At 32.7% G+C, this 19,862-nt stretch overlaps 1 protein-coding gene across 1 annotated transcript; it reads right to left on the bottom strand.

Moving 5' to 3' along the window:
• Positions 1–3,191: 3,191 nt before the first annotated feature.
• On the bottom strand, positions 3,192–6,974 carry LOC135128244 (uncharacterized protein K02A2.6-like). The gene is made up of 2 exons (XM_064055143.1): positions 3,746–6,974; positions 3,192–3,286 (listed from the first exon to the last, which is right to left on the bottom strand). Exons 1-2 carry the CDS (start codon positions 6,972–6,974, stop codon positions 3,192–3,194), a joined length of 3,324 nt encoding a protein of 1,107 aa, XP_063911213.1.
• Between the last annotated feature and the right edge of the window lie 12,888 nt (positions 6,975–19,862).

Raw genomic sequence — 19,862 nt, 5'->3', positions numbered from 1 at the left:
CAGTTTAAATTCGTGGCCGCGTATTCTTGAATTTGAATTAAATGAGAGGAGATGGTTTATCGCGCAAGTAAATAAATTATGAATAATGCGAAAAGCAGTGATCAAATCTTCAAACTGGAACTAAAAATAGCTGATTTAAATTTATTCAGCCAAACGATGTCGACCGTATACTGTACAAGTAGCTGAGCGTTGAATACACTTAGAAAGAGTACGATCATACTTCCGATCTACATTCCTAGGCAACCAGCATAGTCAAAAATACAATAAGTTACTATTTATAAACATTTTTAGATGTATCTTTTGAAAACTTTGTGTGGCAAAAATAAGTTGTATTTACCTTAAACGCAAATGCTTTGAACATTGTACTGTCAAGATCAGCTTGTAGAAAAGACACACAGTACAATTTACCATCACTTGCAAAAAAATATGTTAAAACTCTCTATCAGAAATCTACAAATTCTCTGAAAAATTATAAAATTTGATTTTGCGATTTTTGTTTTGTGATAACGTCGATAAAATAAAAACCAGTGGCGTATATAACACCCCTACAGCCCCTGCGCAGTGTGGGTGCAAATTTAAAGCAGATAAGCAAGGGGAAAAATTGTATTCTCAATTTCTCAGTAGGCACATCCTTAAATTCGAATGAATTCGACTATTAGCACGTTCAACTAACAAGCATTAGCGGCGGCATTTATGTTAAAAGAAAATAAAACTTGATTGAGTTTATTTCCTCAAGCCAGAAGAGAAGATTAATTAATAAAGCACACTTAGTTTTTTATCCCAGAAAATTGGATGTGTAATTGTAAGCTGACGTCATCATTTTTTAGGGAGGTTATAAATAAATAAATTTTAATTAACCATGCTTCTTATAGTTTTAAAAGGTTTGCAATACTTCACAAAATTCGGTTTTACAATTCTAAAGCTTTATACTGTAAAATGTTATTATACAATTTTAATTTTTTTTACAAAAATTTAGATGTCTTTAGGATAAAAACTCAACACAGATTCATAAACTACAAGATTATTTTATTTTATAAAAAATAAATAACATTTAGCAGTGTAAATTTTGAAAATGACGTCATCCCATTGTTGGTGGGGATGCTTAGGCAAATGTTGGTTAGTGTTTTAGCTTCTACACAATATTCCTAACATACCTACATATAAAATCTGACGCTCTAGTAGTTTTCGAGATTATCCAATAAAAAACGACCAAGACAGACAGACAGACAGACAGACAGATAGACAGAAACCCGAGACCTACTTTTTCGTATTATAGAGGTATGAAACATCGAGAAAACATGAAAACAGTCGGATTGACTCTATTACAATGCTTCTTTAGCTTAGGATTGAGAAGTAATACTTAATAATACGTCTTGAAAAGTAAATATATTTGTCATTTATTCTTATTATACATATTTTTAATTGTAGCTTATTAAAATTATTTAGTAATTTAATCGATCGTTCAATGGGATTTGATTTTAAAATAACTGTCACAAAACATTTTAATGCTTGGGAAGGACTGTTACAATTAATGTCACAGACACCTTAGTTGCTGATTTGTATCTAGGAGTGTAACTCCAAATTATTAAATTCAGTAATTCCGTTCTTCTTCTCGAAATAGCCATGGTTTTAATAAATTTAAAACGTTGAAAGAAATAAGTCAACGCCACATATAAGTATGGATAATTTTGCTAAGGTTTGCTTACATGTTTCGATACAATCGTATAATCTTCAGAGCTACATATTGTTACGTTGATTGGTGATTAAAATCGGGGTGGATAAAACTCAACAATTTATTATTTCTTAGTAACTCGAATTTACACGACTAACATACAACGATTACGTACAGAATAATTCCGACTCGACTGGAATGGATTTGACTAGACTCTACTTCTCCCGTTGTCTGGACTTCACCGCCTGCTCCCGACAGCGGTTCCCATTTAAATAGCACACAGTCCTTCGCGAAAAATTGCCATCACCGCTTCTAGGCTTGTTCTGGAGCACCCATCACGACTTCCGTTTCCAGGCTTTCCTTCAGCGAACGCCGACCGGCCGCCGTCACCGACGATGAGTCACCCATCATCAACGCACATACTAGAAAACCCATAGGCGTCGTACCAGGGCGGCGTATGGGTTTATTTCGTAACAGGAAAAATTGAGTGTCAAAAACAAAATTAATGAACCCTTAGATACCATTAGAGAAACATATAATTTACATTATTATCTATTTTATGGATGACAGGACTCAGATCACTTGGCTCAAGGAAAAAGTCAAAACGAATTACAAAACTTTCAACAACATTAACACTTCCTTAAAACATATGTATTCGTATTCTAGGTTTACCTTTTTGCTACACTCCATTGAATTTTCTGTACTAGATCATAATCTTCGGGATTTTGTTAAACTTAAAAGCAAAATAAGGTTTGAAAAACTTAAGAGCAAGTTGCACAGACAAGAACAACAACTTTGTAGTGTCAAATGCAGATAAAGAAATTTGTGCAATTATTTAGAAAAAGACGATTATAATATGAAAGTAGAGTTTTCTAACCTCGAGACCCCACTCTTAAATTTATGTCTATTTTACGTTCAACTTTAGAAGACACAGCCAACATACTTACATTTTTCGAGAAAAATAAATCCTGCGTCAAGTCCCCGATTATATGGTCTCCCCAAAATTCAAAAGCTGTGTGTGCTCTACTCTTCAGTTACAAAATTTTTTCTCCGAATAATTTTGTAAGATATCTAATATGCAATTTATATTATTATACAGTTTTTCACACCATTGCTACCTACAATTCTTTTATACCATATCAACCGCTAGATGGCACCCTTTTCTAGAGACATTTTTCAACCATACTCAACAGATGGCCCCCCATTGTCGTACCTTGCCACACCATCCGCTAGATGGCCCTGTTAAAGGTTTGTTCTTTATTTGTTGTATGTATTCTTCTTTTCACATAACTAGGATGTAGGTAGCCATTACCATGTATAAAATACATAATGTGTTTCATTTGTTATAAGAAAGAGGCTTGTTTTAATTATAACTTTAATAACTAAAACATGTGTAACATTCTACAAGTACCAAAATACATAGTACATTAATGTTGGTCATTGCCAACTTAACTTATTCTCACTAAATGGCAGGGATGCCAATAACACTTGTAACACCCCCCTCACTAAGATTACAAAACTATTGGAAGGTTGAAGGAACACTGTACACTTCATAATCTTTGTATTTGGATGGCATATTTCTATTTCTGTGAGGTCGACTTACAGGTTCCTTACCTGAACATACATTTACATCATTATTAATTTTTGTTGGGGATGACACAGTTTTAAAAGGGGTCGAATTATTCATACTAGGGGTACATGTCTCATTTTCAGAATCAGAAATTGGATCGACAACATTACCACGCGGAACAAACTCCTTTTTCGATTCACGAAGGTGACGTCTATTTCTCCTAAACACTTGACCTTGCTCAGTTTTTACAATATAAGACCGCGGTGTGTCGTATTTATCTTCTACTTTTCCCTTTTCCCAATTGTTATGATTCTTTACATACACATTTTGACCCGGTTCAAATGAAGACAATGTTTTTGCACTTCTATTATAGTACTTTTTTTGATTTATCTGACTAGATTTTAATTTATCATGTACATATTTCGGGTTTATATTTTCAGTATTTAATAATTTGTTATTGACAGGTAATTTTGATCTTAAACGTCTATTATTTAGTAACTGACTTGGTGAAAATCCTAAAGTTACAATTGGTGTTGTCCTATACTCTAACAGTGCTAAGTCTATATCAGTATTTTTTCGAAACAAATTTTTTACTATTCCTACACCTTTCTCAGCTAGTCCGTTAGATTGCGGATAATTTGGGCTAGTAGTAATGACTTTAAAATTCCACTGATTCGCGAAATTTCTGAAATTAAAGCTGTTAAATGGCATATTATCTGCAATAAGGACTTCAGGAATACCTTGTCGTGAAAAAATTTCTTTAAAATGCTTGATTAACTCATGAGAATCTTTATATTTCAACTTTTTCAATTCAATCCATTTACTATATGAGTCAATCACAACAAGATACTCATTACCAGCATAATAAGCTATATCAGCTGAAATTCGAAACCATGGTCGCGTTGGACATTCATACGACATAAGAGGTTCCTTTTGCGGATTTCTATTAAACTTCTCACACATTTCACAGCCTGATATATATTCATATATGTCTTTACACATGCCTAACCAATACAATACTTCTCTAGCTCTAGCTTTGGTTTTTTCTATACCTAGATGGGTTTCGTGTAAAATTTTTAACATATAACTTTGTAACGATTGAGGAACTACAATTCGTTCATTAAAATATATAATACCATTATTAACTGTAATGTCATGTTTAATTTTCCAAAAATGTTTAACTACCTTTGAATATTGTTTAACATTATTAGGCCAACCATGTTCATAAAAATGTAAAATTTGTTTTAGATCTTGATCATTTTTTGTTTCTTCTTTAATTTGGTTCTGCTTTCCATCTGAAATTACAATTTCCTTTTGTAGTGTGTGAACTGTAAAATCTACACTATCAGGTTCTATCTCATTTAAAAACGATCTGGATAAATAATCTGCAACAAACATTTGTGAACCCTGCAAATATTCAACAGTTATTTCGTATTTGAGCAATTGTAATCGCATGCGTTGTAGCCTAGCAGAAATTTGGTTTATTCCTTTTTTGAAAATTGACTCTAATGGTTTGTGATCAGAATTAACAATAACATGTCTACCATAGGTATAATAATGAAATTTTTTACAAGCAAATTCAATAGCATACATTTCCTTTTCAATTTGTGCCCAATTTTGTTTGTTAGAACTTAAAGCTGCAGATGCAAATGCTATGGGCTGATTATTATTGGACAATAAAACTGCACCTACTCCATCTTTTGAGGCATCAGTTTGTATTTTTAGTTGTTGATTACTAGTAAATATACCTAATGTTGGTGGTTTGGCTATAATAGCTTTTAGTTTATTGAAACTTTCTGTGTGAATTTTATCCCATTGAAATGGTGTATTTTCTTTAGTTAATTCACGCAATGGAGCTGAAATTTGGGACATATTCGGTATGAATTTACTTAAATACTTAAGCATACCAAGAAATTTTAACAAATGTTTTTTGTCTTTAGGAATTTGAAGCTCAGTAATTGCTTTAGTGAATTTTGAATCCATTGCTACACTATTTTTACTAATAATGTGACCACAATAACGAATAGTTTTTACTTTAAATTGAACTTTGGTTGAATTTAATTTAACATTGTTTTGAGCTGCTCTATTTAAAAACAATTGCAAATTACGATCATGCGCTCTTTCATCTTCACCTGAGATTATAATGTCATCAAAGTACACGTGTACTCCTGGGATATCTCCAAACATTTCTTCATTTTTCTTTTGGAATACCTCTGGACTGGATTTTAGACCAAATGGAAGACGATTGAATTTATATCGACCAAAAGGTGTATTGAACGTGCATAACTCGGAGCTTTCTTCATCCAAAACAATTTGCCAAAACCCTTGACACATGTCGAAGACGGAAAAATATTCTTTGTTGCTTAGTTGTGCAATGATGGTTTCCGGTGTTTGAATTTGATATATTTCCCTCTGAATTGCAGTGTTCAGATCTTTTGGATCAAGGCACAGGCGTAGTTCACCATTTGGTTTCTCGATGATTACCAAATTATTCACCCATTTCGTTGGTTTGCTGACTTTGCTGACGATTCCTTCTTTGCTGAATTTTTCCAAAGTTGTTTTCAGTCTTGTATGTAGACTTAAAGGGACCAGTCTTGGTGGATTAATTACTGGCTTGACTTCTGAGCTTACAGTGATGTGATGTGTTCCTGGAATTTTTCCAATGCCATTGAAGATTGATTTGTATTTTTCAGTAACCATTTCCATTGTTAACTCGTGAATGTACTTCTGTGGCTCATTTACTTTGGTTGATCTGGAAATTAATTGCAATTTTAGACAATCTTGTAACCCAAGAATAGCACCAGAACTAGGGTTAACGACGACGAAATTAACTTCTGCTATTTGATTTCCAACTTTCAGTTTCAGTGTCACTTGTCCAACTGGAGTAATTTTGAAGTTTTTATTTCCATACGCTACTAGTGTGACATTTGTAGGCTGCAATTTCTTCTTCGTGTTCAGTGATTTGAAGTCATTATACAGAAGTACTGATACTTGAGCACCAGTATCAATTTTGCAATTTAATTTTTGACCTTGAATTTCCACTTCTTCGTACCAAGTGTTTTCTTCCGCAGTGATTCCATCAATATTAATTATTTTCGTAGTTGGTTTCCCAGTTTTCATCTGCTTCATTGGTTGTTTTTTCTTGTTGATCGCTGACACATTTGCCATAGGATGCTGATTTCCCTTGGAAAACTCGTTGATTTGGAATTTACTTATTTCGGCACTTCTGCACTTTTCTAGTGTTTTCTCTAACGTAATATCTTTTTCGTTAATTAGTTGTTCCTGTAGACGTGTTTCTCTTACGTTGAATATAATTTGATCTCTAATTATGGAGTCTTGTTGGTTTCCATACTCACATTTCATCGCTGCATTTTTTAATTCAGTTACGTAGGCATCAAAGCTCTGTCCTTCCTTTTGTCTTATTTTCAGGAAACAGTACCTCTCGTAGATCACGTTTCTTCTCGGTTTGCAATGGTCTCCGAACTTATTTAAAACAATTGCGAGAGTTAAGTCTGCTTGCTCACCTAATTTATAGGAATTGTAAATTTTTACTCCTTCTTCCCCTACTACGTTGAGAAAGATCGCTATTTTCCTTTTTTCTGTCTCGTCCTCTTTCGAAATTGCCATTAGAAAAAGTTCAAATTGTTGTTTCCATAAATCCCATTTGAACGATACGTTTGTTGAAAAATCCAACTCTGGGGGCCTTCGAAACATTCCCATTTCTTGTGCCATGTTAGTATTTATTGTTACTTTCTTCAGATGACTTGGATTTTTGTGAATTTGCAGTATTTGAATTTGCACGTGGTTATCCTAACCTCAATTTGGGAACTTGCACTTACGATACATCCATCTGTTGTATTTGTTTAGGTGGCTGATCGTTTTCCTAATAATCCATTATTATTAATCCCACACTGACACCATGTTTCATTTGTTATAAGAAAGAGGCTTGTTTTAATTATAACTTTAATAACTAAAACCATGGCCGACTAGTATAAAGATTATGGCCTGTCCAACGGAATGCCAAAGGTACCATACGTGCTGCCATCTATTAATAATTCAAAATCGACAAAAGAATTATTAACACCTTTTGAAAGGCACAAAGGCATTCATACCCAAACAAACCACCATTACACGTTTTGAAGTCCCATAATGTCAAGTCAAATAAAAATTTTGCTAAATTATTAAGTGTAATTATTAATAGATGGCAACACGTATCGCACCTCTTGGACAGGCCATAATCTTTATACTAGTCGGCCATGCTAAAACATGTGTAACATTCTACAAGTACCAAAATACATAGTACATTAATGTTGGTCATTGCCAACTTAACTTATTCTCACTAAATGGCAGGGATGCCAATAACACTTGTAACATAATGAAAGGTCTATGTTTCTCTAATGATAAGTGTTCACTAATTTGGTTGTTGATAATCAGTTTTTCCTGTTTAATGCATGTAGCATTGAAGATGATGCGATAGTATCGAAACATGTAAGCAGATCTTAGTAAAAGTATTTACATATGTAGCGTCGACTTATTTCTTTCAAGGTTTTAAATTTATCCAAATTATTAGTTGAACAAGTCGGTCAGTTGCTGGTTATTAAAAATAATGCACAATTGGAAAGCGAGAAGCGAGTAAGGCAAGGTTGCATCGGTTGCACTGCAGATGGGTAGTGGGGATGAATAACTTTCGACCATCGAGCTTTAAACAACAACGTTGACGGCGCCGTAGACACCAAACAATTTGAAGTTTCCTGGGTTATTTTAAGGTTACCATGGCAACGGAAAGCAAAAAGCACGTGTGCGGGAAGTTCGACCTCCCGCATCCTGGTAACTGCGCGAAGGTCATTAGTGTAAAAAATTTTGCGAAAAACCGTGCGCGGTAGAAAAAATAGTATAAATAACTCGTTCATAAGGCCATTGTGGCACTCATCCATCGTGCCTTAATGTTTGCCTTATGAAACTCGTTTTTAATATACTATTTTGGGGTTGATAAACAGATACATTTTGATTAAAAAGTTACTATGCCTATAATAACTTCAAAACATCAAGATTTCAAAGTGTTCAGTTCTGCAATTTATGATTTAACCAATAAAATAAATTGACTCAGTCATTTTTTTTTCAGACACCCCGTATAAGCGAATCTAAAAAATATTAATGCAGTGATAAATCACAAGTATAGAGTGATCATACTTTGCACATTCAAGATAGTATTTTTTCAGAGAAGTTTTGGGGTGGCAGTATCAATTTTGTAGGGGGGATGAGCAAATACATTTTGATCAAAAATTTACCATGCCTATGATAACTTTAAAACATCTTCAATATTTCAAAGCATTCGGTTTTGTAATTCCTGATTAAATCAATAAAATAAATTTACGCATTAATTTTTTTTTCAGACACCCCATATATGCAAGTCCAAAAAATATGAATAGAATGATAAATCACAAGGACAGACTGATCATATTTTGTACATTTTAGATAGGTTTTATTCAGCAAAAATTTTGGTGTCGCGTCATCAATTTTTTAGGGGGGATCAGCAAATACATTTTGATTAAAAATGTATCATACTTAGCATAATTGTAAACCATCTGCACGATTTCAAAGCATTCGGTTTTGCAGATTCCAAAGTAAATTACAAAATGGTGTTTCATAATTTTGATTATGGACTCTATTACAACATTCCCGTAGCTTATGCCCTCGAGAATTAAAAAATAAAAATTTTTGTATTAGAATACAGAATCTGCTGGAAGTACGTACTTTCACATTAAAAAACTATTTTTTAAATACATGATGTATGTATATCTTTTAGTATTCCTAGGTTATACATTAATACATTTTCAATTATGAATGTTTTCTAAATTAGATATTTGTTGTATTTACGACGTCGTTCAAAATGAGTTAAATTGAAAATCCCTGAATACAGCGAAAATAACGTGTATTTTTCAACGAAATGATAGTTGTGAACTTTAAAACTTCCACCTACAAATCGAATTCAGCTTCAATTGTCATTAAATCCTACGGAAAATTAACTTCCGTAAATCTCGACACACTTATCGAACAACTTTAACGGGAGATTTAAAGTGCAAGAGATGTGATGGTACCGCTGTTTTAGACAGTGAGTTGGAAAGAACTAGGTACATGTGATAACTTACGGCCGTTTGTTTGGTTGTTTGTTTCCCTCAAGACAGCAGTGGACAGCTCCAGCGAGCAATTTAACCGAAAGTTTGTTGCAATAAATGTAGTGGTGAAGAGCGAAAGCTTAAGACCTTGTGTAATTTCGCACATCCCACCCAGTTTTGAGCTTACTTGGAAAATGTTTCGAAAATATAAGCCGACTAAAATGGCAACATATTCCGAGTCAAAAGCTCAGAAGTAAATACATGAATCATAAGCAAAGAATGTAAAGTTTGCACATTTGACTAACAATAAGAGAAAATGGCCAGTTTGTAATTTGACAAATCAAAATTAAGTGCATTAAAATTTGTGTGATTAATGAATATGTAAAATATGTATTATATTCCTTAAGAGTAGTTCCTTTCGCCGGAAATCCGCTTGTTTCGTTTTTGTTAATTTTTCTGTTATTTACAAAATCTGACAAATATTTAGATTAAGTATCAATATCAAATGTAGTTTATTTTATCATATCAGTGTTGGTAATATTAATATACAAAACACGAGTTAAGGTGACAAATTCAATTGCATAAAACAACTCAACCTTGATATTATTGTACCTTATATTAGTCAATTTACCGACTTTATTTTTGGTTTTACCCAGTTTGATTTTTATTTTGATAGAAGTGGTGCAGCTTATAATATCCCACGTACACATGCTTTTAGAAAATATCGCTATATTAATATATAAATAGTTGAATTTAATTTATTAATATGTTCGTTATTAGCTGTTTGTTAGTCAATATTAGTTGATTACAAAGATACGTATTTCCAGTAGAAGATGGAATCTAAAAGGATCTGAACTTGTTTGCCATTTTTATTTGTTGATCTGTTTGTTTATCGATTCAATAAACGAAATGAGAAACCATTTCAAACCTGTGACAAATTGGGCTAAAAAGAAAATAAACTTTATAACTAACATTTACAATCACGTTACGTATGTTCAAGTAACGTGATAAGAAATATTCTTATAATGGTCACAAACTGTGAAAGTTTGTAAACATATTCTTAAAATAATAATTAGTGAAATATATTCATGCACCTTCGATTTATCACTCGCTATTTTTATATTTTGACTGAATATTCCAAAGTCGAGATGAAACAGAATTAATGACCTGGATCAGTAAAATATTATTTAATATTTCGTTATCGATCGGAAAGAGTTCTTAGAAATATAATGATTAATGATAGAGCTGTTATGATTAAACACTTTGACACAGCAGCTTTGAGATGGGAGCCGTAGTCTGAAATTTTTGCAAGCAAAAAGTCCAAATAGACGAACTTTGTTCAGCTACGTTAAAATATATTTCATTAAACGCTGATTAAAATAATCGAAAGTTTTTAATTGTGTTTGCGTCAAAAGTTAAAGTTGGTTTCGATCGAGTTTTTAACCTGTTCTTGAAACGCTCCTGCCTTCGTTAATGAATCTATTTGTCAAACTTTACAAGTATCGGAAAATTCATTTAAAATTTTCAAGACTCATTGCTCCCCCATTCTGTATTCAATTTTACATCTCGCCACAATAAGTATAATTAAATTTCATCCAGATTTCGCTTCAAAGTTTTAAATCTTTCAACAACAACGGAATGAAACCGTTAATTTGCTAAACATCCAAAAGTTGTCACTTTGCAATGGCGCATATTTACATTTACAAACAGTCCTCGGTGGAAGGAAGTTCCTGGATTTCGCATTTTAAAGAGGTCGACCTGTGTTACATCATAAAAATATTATTGTTACGGCAATAGAGTCATACTTTTTGGGCTCAGCTTTCAATTGCCTTAGAAAAGTGGAAGCCGTCGCACGAAATGAAATAAGGGAACCACAAAGCAAGAATATGCATCATAAAATTTCGAAGCCTTTGAAATTCTTTGTATTTTTGATTAGAACTTTACTTTGTCTTTCCTCCATTTGCGAGTCTTTTTCAACTGGAGGTAAATGATAATGATATCGTAAAACGACTCTTATAATATTCAAATGTTTGTTTAACTTTCGAGTAAGATCCCTACAGAAAGGTTTCATTTATCACTTTAGAATTTCTCCCAAAGTTTTGGACGGATGTTATTAGACTCCTATGTGAATAAATTCGGAACGATCGACTCGTTAAAAATTCGATACTGCTTGCTTATTCATCTGTATTTGGTCGACATACCCTTTGAATTTAAATTACGAGTTATTAAGGAAATTACACAAAAAGTTTTCTCTATTTGCTTTTTGTACTTCAACAACGGAAATTACGTTTAATAACATGAGAACAAAGTTTAAGTAAATATCTTGGCCCGACTTGCCCATAAAGTTAATGTAAGTTGTTGCACATAATGCCGCTTAGTTTCCATATATTTGGACAGTGCACCAGTATGTAGTAATAGTATCATGTTTAGTGTATAAAGTTGCAGATAAGCTTGGAAGCAGAACTGTGACAAGTGGAAGGTCCTAATTCACAGTCAAGACATAATGAGACTGCATACCTTCCGAACTTTCCACCATTTCCACAATTAGTTAAAATATTTTTTAAGAATAAATATGCCTCGAAAAATATTTCTCCTCGTTGATCCTAGTGGAAAATTCAAACACAGTTTGATCGAATAAAAATATCAAACTCAGAAAATGTGTAAAAAATGAAAAGTAAATTCAAATCGTATTCTTATTACAAAATCCTGGCAAAATTTTTTATAATAATTATAAAATAATCCTTTTTTTTTATTTTAAATGTGTAATGTAATATGAACTTGATAACAATAATGGTTATATGTATCTGAAAATAGAGAAGCACGAATTTTATATGAAGGGGTCAATGAAAATAAAACCTAAACTGAGAATTCTTGACGTAAGTATTAGCATGATTTGCTTACTATTTTCAGCTTTTCATGTTCGTTCTAATAACAATTACAATGTTTATCGGATTGTTCTGGTAGAGTGGATTACAATGCGGTACTGTTAACAAACAAATGTTACTTTATTTCAAACATATTTTCAGAATCCTTATTACCAGTTGATTCGATGACAACCTCTGCCTTTTAATTTTTTTTTATTTTTGGAAATAAATAATAATAGTCTCAATTTGGATTGGATCACTTTTTCATTCATAGTTACCATATTGATAGCATCAAAAACGAATGGCGCAGCTTCAGTCATAAAAAAATATTGTTACTTCTGTATCTAAAATCTTGTTTAGCTTTAAACACTGGCCGAAGATGTGTTCGGGCTCATTAGTCACAACTTGTGTGCGTTCGGCAGTCTTCGGGATCATTAAAAACGGCTTGGATCAAAACAATTTGAAATCTATTAAATTCTAAATACAGACATTCATTTTTATCTAGTACTTGTTATTTCAGAAATTAATGAGGCATCAGAAACAACACTTATAAGTAAGACAATAGATCATTTTTATAAAAAGGTTATGGTTTTGGGTGTTTTGAGATTATAACTAAATTCAATTAAAAATGGTTTGCACCTGTGAAGACAAGTTTTTTATGATGGCATACGGACCTGATTTTGAGAATGGGTCTATAAAATTCAACTAGTTTTCTAAGTATTTAAAGTTAAATTTCCAAATGTTACTGTTCTTTATGCTGACTTTGTCCACGCACTGAAGCACAGAGTCGATTTATTTCGTGAAAGTGGCAGACGAAAGAAAACCTCGACGTGTTCGATCCAAAATTCGCTTTATGAAAAATATTTCAATTGTCTCACATCCCCACTCTTGAGTGCGCCGTGGCTGTCCACGCAATGTTTTAGGACCTTCCATTATAGCGGCAATTGTAGGTGGTGTTCCAACACTTCCCCTCGAGTCAATGATTGCGCAACTGTTCATTAAACGAATGATATCGTTGACACTGGGTTTCGTTCGAAGTTACTTCTTCGACCGGCCTCTTTTTCCCACAAGGCCATGTACGTAGTTGTCTTTACGTAAAAACTTGATTCGGAATGAACTACCATCATTAATGATGGCGATTTTCTTTACACACGTGCGCACACTCCGACGCAAATTAAATACACGTGATTCTGTTTACTCGTACTCTGGGGGACCATAACCTGCTAATGTAATCGAAGAAAACAGAAACGAAAGCAAAGCGTAGTATATTAATACATCACAAAATATTAATAAACGATCGACTGAGCAACAAGGCGTCTCTTCGGGGTCTGTCCCAGTGGAAATCGTACTCTCAAATGTACTGAGATGGTGTTTCAACAATACTGAGGATGTGGAGTGTAGAAAGTTCTCACTTCTTTCGTGAAGCATCATTACATCCGTTAAAAATTGGAGTATGGTTTGTATGTCGCGTCGAACATTAATTGACCCATTTTTTTTTTAGACGCTTTAACACCGGAAAGGTACCGGACCACTACTCGAGATGTATTCATTAACTAATTGCATGTTGATGAAGTAGCGCAAGGATTCTTCCAGCAGGATGGAGCCACTGCACATACAGTAAAGGGTACTCTGGCTTATCTAAACCAATTTTATGACGACAAAATAGTTAGTCAAGGTCTATGGCCTGCTTGGATTATTACCTTTTGCCTAATAAGGTTGTTGAGAGGATAATAATTGTTATTGTTTATTTAATTTTTTGCTATTATCGTATTTATTAAATAAAAATTAGGCATCAACCACGTGGAAATTCCATTAGTTTGTTTACGGCAACATAATCCCAATTTGCAGTCGGAATTAATTGGATCTATGTTATTGGATCCTGGATCGCAGCAGTGGAATCAAGTAGAACGGTGGAACGGTTAAGTGATGGTAATTTCATTATCGATAAAGAATTACTAGTTTGGATGAAAATAGGTCCCAATTTTTTTGTGACCGCTTTGGATTATTTTTTTTTTATTTATACGTTATCTAGAAAATTCGTATAATTTTCTTTTCTTACTTTTATATTTTCTTGATGTTTCATGACTCCTAGAGTACGAAAAATTAAGTCTCCCGTTTCCGTCTGTCTGTCGCCTGTCTGGATTTGTATTAGACAGGTATTTTCCGAAACTACTGAACCGACTATAGTTGTCAAATTTTACATGTGTATTATGAATAATGTAAATGGCAAAGCCCTAACGAAAATTTTGATAATCACCCTATCAACAATAAGATGACGTCACCTCCAAAATTTACATTGGTAAACATTATTTAAATTATATAAAGTAAGATACTTCTGCACATGTGGTTTATGAATCCGTGTTGAGTTTTTACTCTAGATAACCAAATTTGAGGGAAAAAAAATTGTAATTCAACTTTGAAATTGTAAAACCGAATGCTCTGAAATCTTGCAGTGTTTTAAGGTTATCGTAAGCATGATAAATGATTAATCAAAATTTTTTCGTTCATACCCCCCTAAAAAGTGAGGTCATTTTACAATTTTTCCGAATAATGTGCTCTAAATTTTATAGAATGCACCTGTGAATTATGAATTCGTGTCGAGTTTTTACATAAATATCCAGATTTTTGGGAAAAAATAAAAATTGTATAACAACATTTTACAGTAATTTAACTTTGAAATTGCTAAACCGAATTCTCTGCAAAGTTGCAAACGTTTTAAGATTATAGGAAGCAGGATAAATCGTTAGTCAAAATTTATTCATTTGTGGCCTCTCCAAAAATTAATGACGTCATCTCACTATTTTGCCGAATAAATATTCTTTCAATTTTATAAAATAACATGCTCCTGCGTGTGTGATTTATGAATCCATGTTTAGCGTTTACCCTTGTCATCCAGAATTTTACATTTTCTTTCACCCCCCCTCTTGTAATCTGAGCCTGCTAATAGTCGAATTCTTTCGAAGTATAAACATAAACAGTAGCAAACGTTTAAAATCTCAGCTACACATTCAAAAATTAATAGGCAAATTCTATGAGGAACCCCACCTGAAATCTAAAAACCGACGAGTTCTTCGGATAACATTCGATGAACACTGGAGGACTTGAAAAACAAGAATTTCAAACGTAATACTGGCACAAAAAGTACTTCCTTTATTTCTAAACGTTAATTATGACGCAGGAACTGTATGTGCGAGGATATTTAACTAATGGAAATTCTGGAAATTGTGTGACGTCCTATGCGACTGATTTCTGCTGTGACTATAGAAGATTCACAATTATTTGAAAGTAATTGAAAGTATTAACAATACAGTCATGTTTTATAAAGTACTTACAAATGAAACGGACAGTGTATACTTTTCCACTAAACTAATGTATAACCAGTGTTGGGCAGTATCTAGATACTTGTATCTAAATAAAGTATCTAGATACATTTTTGGGTATCTAGTATCTGTATCTAGATAAAATTGAATTTAAACACAAAATATCTGTATCTAGATACAAAATTAATGGCGCAGATACAGATACATTTTTTTATTTCGCGAGGCGGGCTTGGCAGGTCCGTTTGGCCTAGAATGTGCCGATTATGTTTAAGTGTAAATCTTGGGCAATAAAATTAATATTTTTACAACCCTCGGTAGAATAATTTATCGTGATATATTCTCAGAAATCGTGAAACGAGATTAAAATAAAATGAGTTTCAACAACAATCTGAAAATTTAAAGTTGCACTCTGGTGATTCCGGCCTGCCAGGCAGCCTTTGATCCTATAAGGGGTTTAAATACCCTTCTAAGAAATTGTACTTATTTTGCTTTAAACGGAACCAGCAATTCTTCCTAAAATGTATATATTTGCCGCACCGGGATAGACGATTACCGGACATGGTCATAAAAACATCGTAAGCCGATATTGAAGAATAATAATTTATGACAGATTGCCGACAACAGACCTTCAGCACAGAATAATCATTTCCCGTATTCTTTTGAAATATTAATTTTAATGCTGGATATAATTATTAGATATACTGAAGCACAATTTGGACACTGTAGTATGGGAATAAAAACAAAACAAAAATTCTTTTTAAGCGTACGTAATAAATATTGCACAATTTGCGACACATCAAACAGCGAAGCGATGGCCTATTTGCAGGAAAAAAGAAAAGATTTTTCAGTCTTGAATAACTATGCTACAGTAAAATGTTTATTTTTTAAATTTAATACCACAATCCCTTCTTCTGCACCTGTGGAACGGGTGTTTAGTAGCGGAAACCAAATTCTGACACCAAGAAGAAATAATTTAGGTGACACTACTTTCGAAATGTTGTTAATTTTAAAAATTTCATTAAACAATACATAAAAACATACATAAACATGTTTTCAATTATTTTATTCGCCAAAGCATCAAAAAGTGTCTGTTTTCTTGTATCTGTATCTAGATACATTTCGAAAAAATCGAAAACAATCTGAATCTAGATACTTTTATCTTCCATATATCTATATCTGTATCTAGATACTTCTAAAAGTATTTCTCCCCAACATTGTGTATAACTAATTACACAATGTGTTTAACTAGAATCGTAGCTCAATTCTAGCTTGTAGGTACTGTAATTTCAGAGAATTTCAGAGTTTTTAATTTTAAGATCTGAGTTGAATTTTAGTGAAGAACATATTCATTAATTTATTAGTATTTACTAAGTTGTGTATCTACTGTTTACTAACTTTTAGTTTCAACCTTTTTTAATCGAAGTCGAACTTAGTGATTTAAACTTAATGTAATGACGAATCTTGCTTACACGTTTATTACGTTTTACGCTTTATCTACTTATTGTAGATCAAGAGAAAAAAATTCTACCGAGTTTTAGTCAGTATTCGTAATGTTTCTTGTTATTTTGACAGTTCAAGGTCACCTCGTGAACAAATTGCTAGGTAATCATAAAGTTATGAAAAACTGAAAATGAAGTTTGTCTTATGTACCGAAAAGTATAAATCATTCTGTACATTAAGTGTAACCAACAGTTGCAACACAATATTTACGTACTAAAATGGTAATATACAGTTCTATATACAAGTTCAAATTCACTTGCACAAATATAATGATGTTTATTAAATTGTAGCAAAACAATTAATTTATCGTGTTTATAATAATCTAACTCAGCTGACATAGTTTGTTAAATTCTCAACACTCCTAGCATTCCGACATATATTACTAGGTATCTTGCATTCAAAGGAGTAAATGCAACCTGATTCCCTTCATTGTTTTGATGCATACCACCTCATCATTCAAATTTACAGGCGAAAAGTAAAGTTAGCTTACGGAAATAATATTCTCGTAGGACATTAGACTCATTTAAACCAAAATTGTTGACCCAGAGCCAGAGCTGTTCAGTACTTCAAGTAAAAGTACTTGAAGTAATACTTCAAGTACTTTAAGTACTTCAAGTACTTTACTTGAAGTACTTTTATATTTAGGTACTTGGTACTTGGTACTTGGAGTATTTCTAAAATGTACTTGAGTTTAGTACTTGATTTTGCCAAGTACTTTACGCCAAGTACTTCACTCAGTATTTTAAATACTCTTGAATTACTTGAAGTATGAAAGTGGAAATTTCAAATACTTTAGTCTCTATTTTACGAAGTTTTCACATCTCAAAACAGGGTCTGTTAAATACTTAAAGTTATTAATTCAATTATTTGATTAGATGTATTTTTATAGTAAAATCGTGTTTGTTTCCTGTGAGGTTATATTTTGATCTGTGACTGTGGATATCTTATCCACAATATGACGTACATTTCATAGGTACTTGCATAATGCCGATAGATAGGTAGGTAAGAAAATTAATGTCATAAATATGTCATTTGAGAGTGGATGACGACAGCAGAAGGGTCGGATCCGAGATCCATGTAAAATTTTCAGTTGTGAATATATGAATTTTGTCTTTTTTGTATTTTGGTCTGGAACTTAACTTTGCAGGTAATTTTTCAGTACCTTCCCGGTACCCCAAAGGGAATCGGGTTTGTTGACGAACCTGCTAAAGTGCAAGGTCGGATTTGAAAATATTTGAGAAATGATTCAGTACTCGTTCAAAAAGATATTTATTCTTTCAATAGTTTCTTAACCCCGCCGTGTATTTGTCAGTAAGAAGCCTGGTCAGGGCGGAGAACTCGGCAGGGGATTATCCCTTTTATTATAATAGCAATAGCTGATGGCAGGTACAGACTTTCATATTCGCCTCTTCCTCGTAGAATTTAAACACAATTTTATGTTAAATATTTTGCAGTTTAATTTTCTTTATCATGTTAGACACTCGTTTTTTACCAAATTTTCTTTTTTTGTTTATACATATAAACTTAGTTTGTTATTACTACTTATATTTTCTCACATTACAGTTTCAAATAATCTGTTAAATTGTATGAATTATTTGAACACCAACAATTTAAAAAGACGTAATGCAGAAAAACAATTATTTTAAAAGTCACACTAATTAGTGTCATTTATCTTTCCTTTGCGGATTTTATTTATTACCGTAGAACAACTTTACGTATTACATTGCATCGCTTATTACATAAACCCAATATTGTTCAAAATGAAATACGTTTTGTGAAACTCGGCTGGTAGTACCAATGTTTTTTGTAATCCAGTTGATACGATCATGATTGTATGGTTTTGATGAGTCCGAATTGTACTTTGATATTGCTCGAAGGACGTTTGTTTCGTTGTGTGCGAAATAATAGACAGCGTTCGGTTTCGATGTTTAAATACAGGACGGTTACAGAAGTACTGAATTTACATTTGTATTTACAATATCAGGTAAAGATACCCAAAAGGGTCAGTGGCCGCTTCCGTAAATGGAACAATACATATTCACATTATAAAAAAATACAAAGTTAATGAAATTCGCGATTAGTTAGTATAATTGCCTAGATAAATACACCCCTACGAAATATTTTAACAATAATAAATTTAGTACATATTTACCTGAATTTTCGCAAAAGCCGTTGTTAGGCATTCCCTGAAGTCATTGTAGTTATCAGTTACTAATGCCATCTTCTTTGGGTTTTCAGGTAAAAATAAAAAATAAGCTAATCGAAAATGTAGGTATAGGAAAATTCTGAAAGTATTGTGGCATTAGAGGAACAAAATTTTGTATAAATGGACGGAACAGCATTACGAACCTATTATTTGTGATTTGTCAGTGTAAAGTTACATACTTAGTTAGACAAACATTGTAGTGATTAGTGTTTACTATTTAGTCACTGTAGTATTTAGGTTAATTTAATAATTTTTAGAATAGTAAATACGTAAGTGGTAGACAGATATATTCAGGAATATGAGGCATTTATTCCAAGAAAATTCTCAGCATTTTTGGTAACCGCAAAAGTAAAAAACGATTAATTACTTTGATCACCTTGATATTTTTCAAGAGTTATAGTTTTCGCTGAAAATGGACTCTCGTTTTAGGCATTTTATTTTTTATTTAAAAAATTCATACGTTTTTTTTTGAAAATGCAACATAGTGACTTAAACATTTTTATGTCACGAGCATGTATATGTATCGCACTGCTCTTAAAAATGTTTTCTGAAAAATTTCAGTTTCACAAATCCGGCCCTGTGCACTTTCACAATGGGTAATGATTAAGGGTGCT

The sequence above is a fragment of the Zophobas morio genome, unplaced genomic scaffold (genome assembly GCF_036711695.1).
Source record: "Zophobas morio isolate AGI-343-1 ecotype UQ-CSIRO unplaced genomic scaffold, CSIRO_AGI_Zmor_V1 ptg000012l, whole genome shotgun sequence".
In the NCBI taxonomy this organism is placed as follows: domain Eukaryota; kingdom Metazoa; phylum Arthropoda; class Insecta; order Coleoptera; family Tenebrionidae; genus Zophobas; species Zophobas morio.
This window is presented reverse-complemented; position numbering and strand designations above follow the sequence as displayed.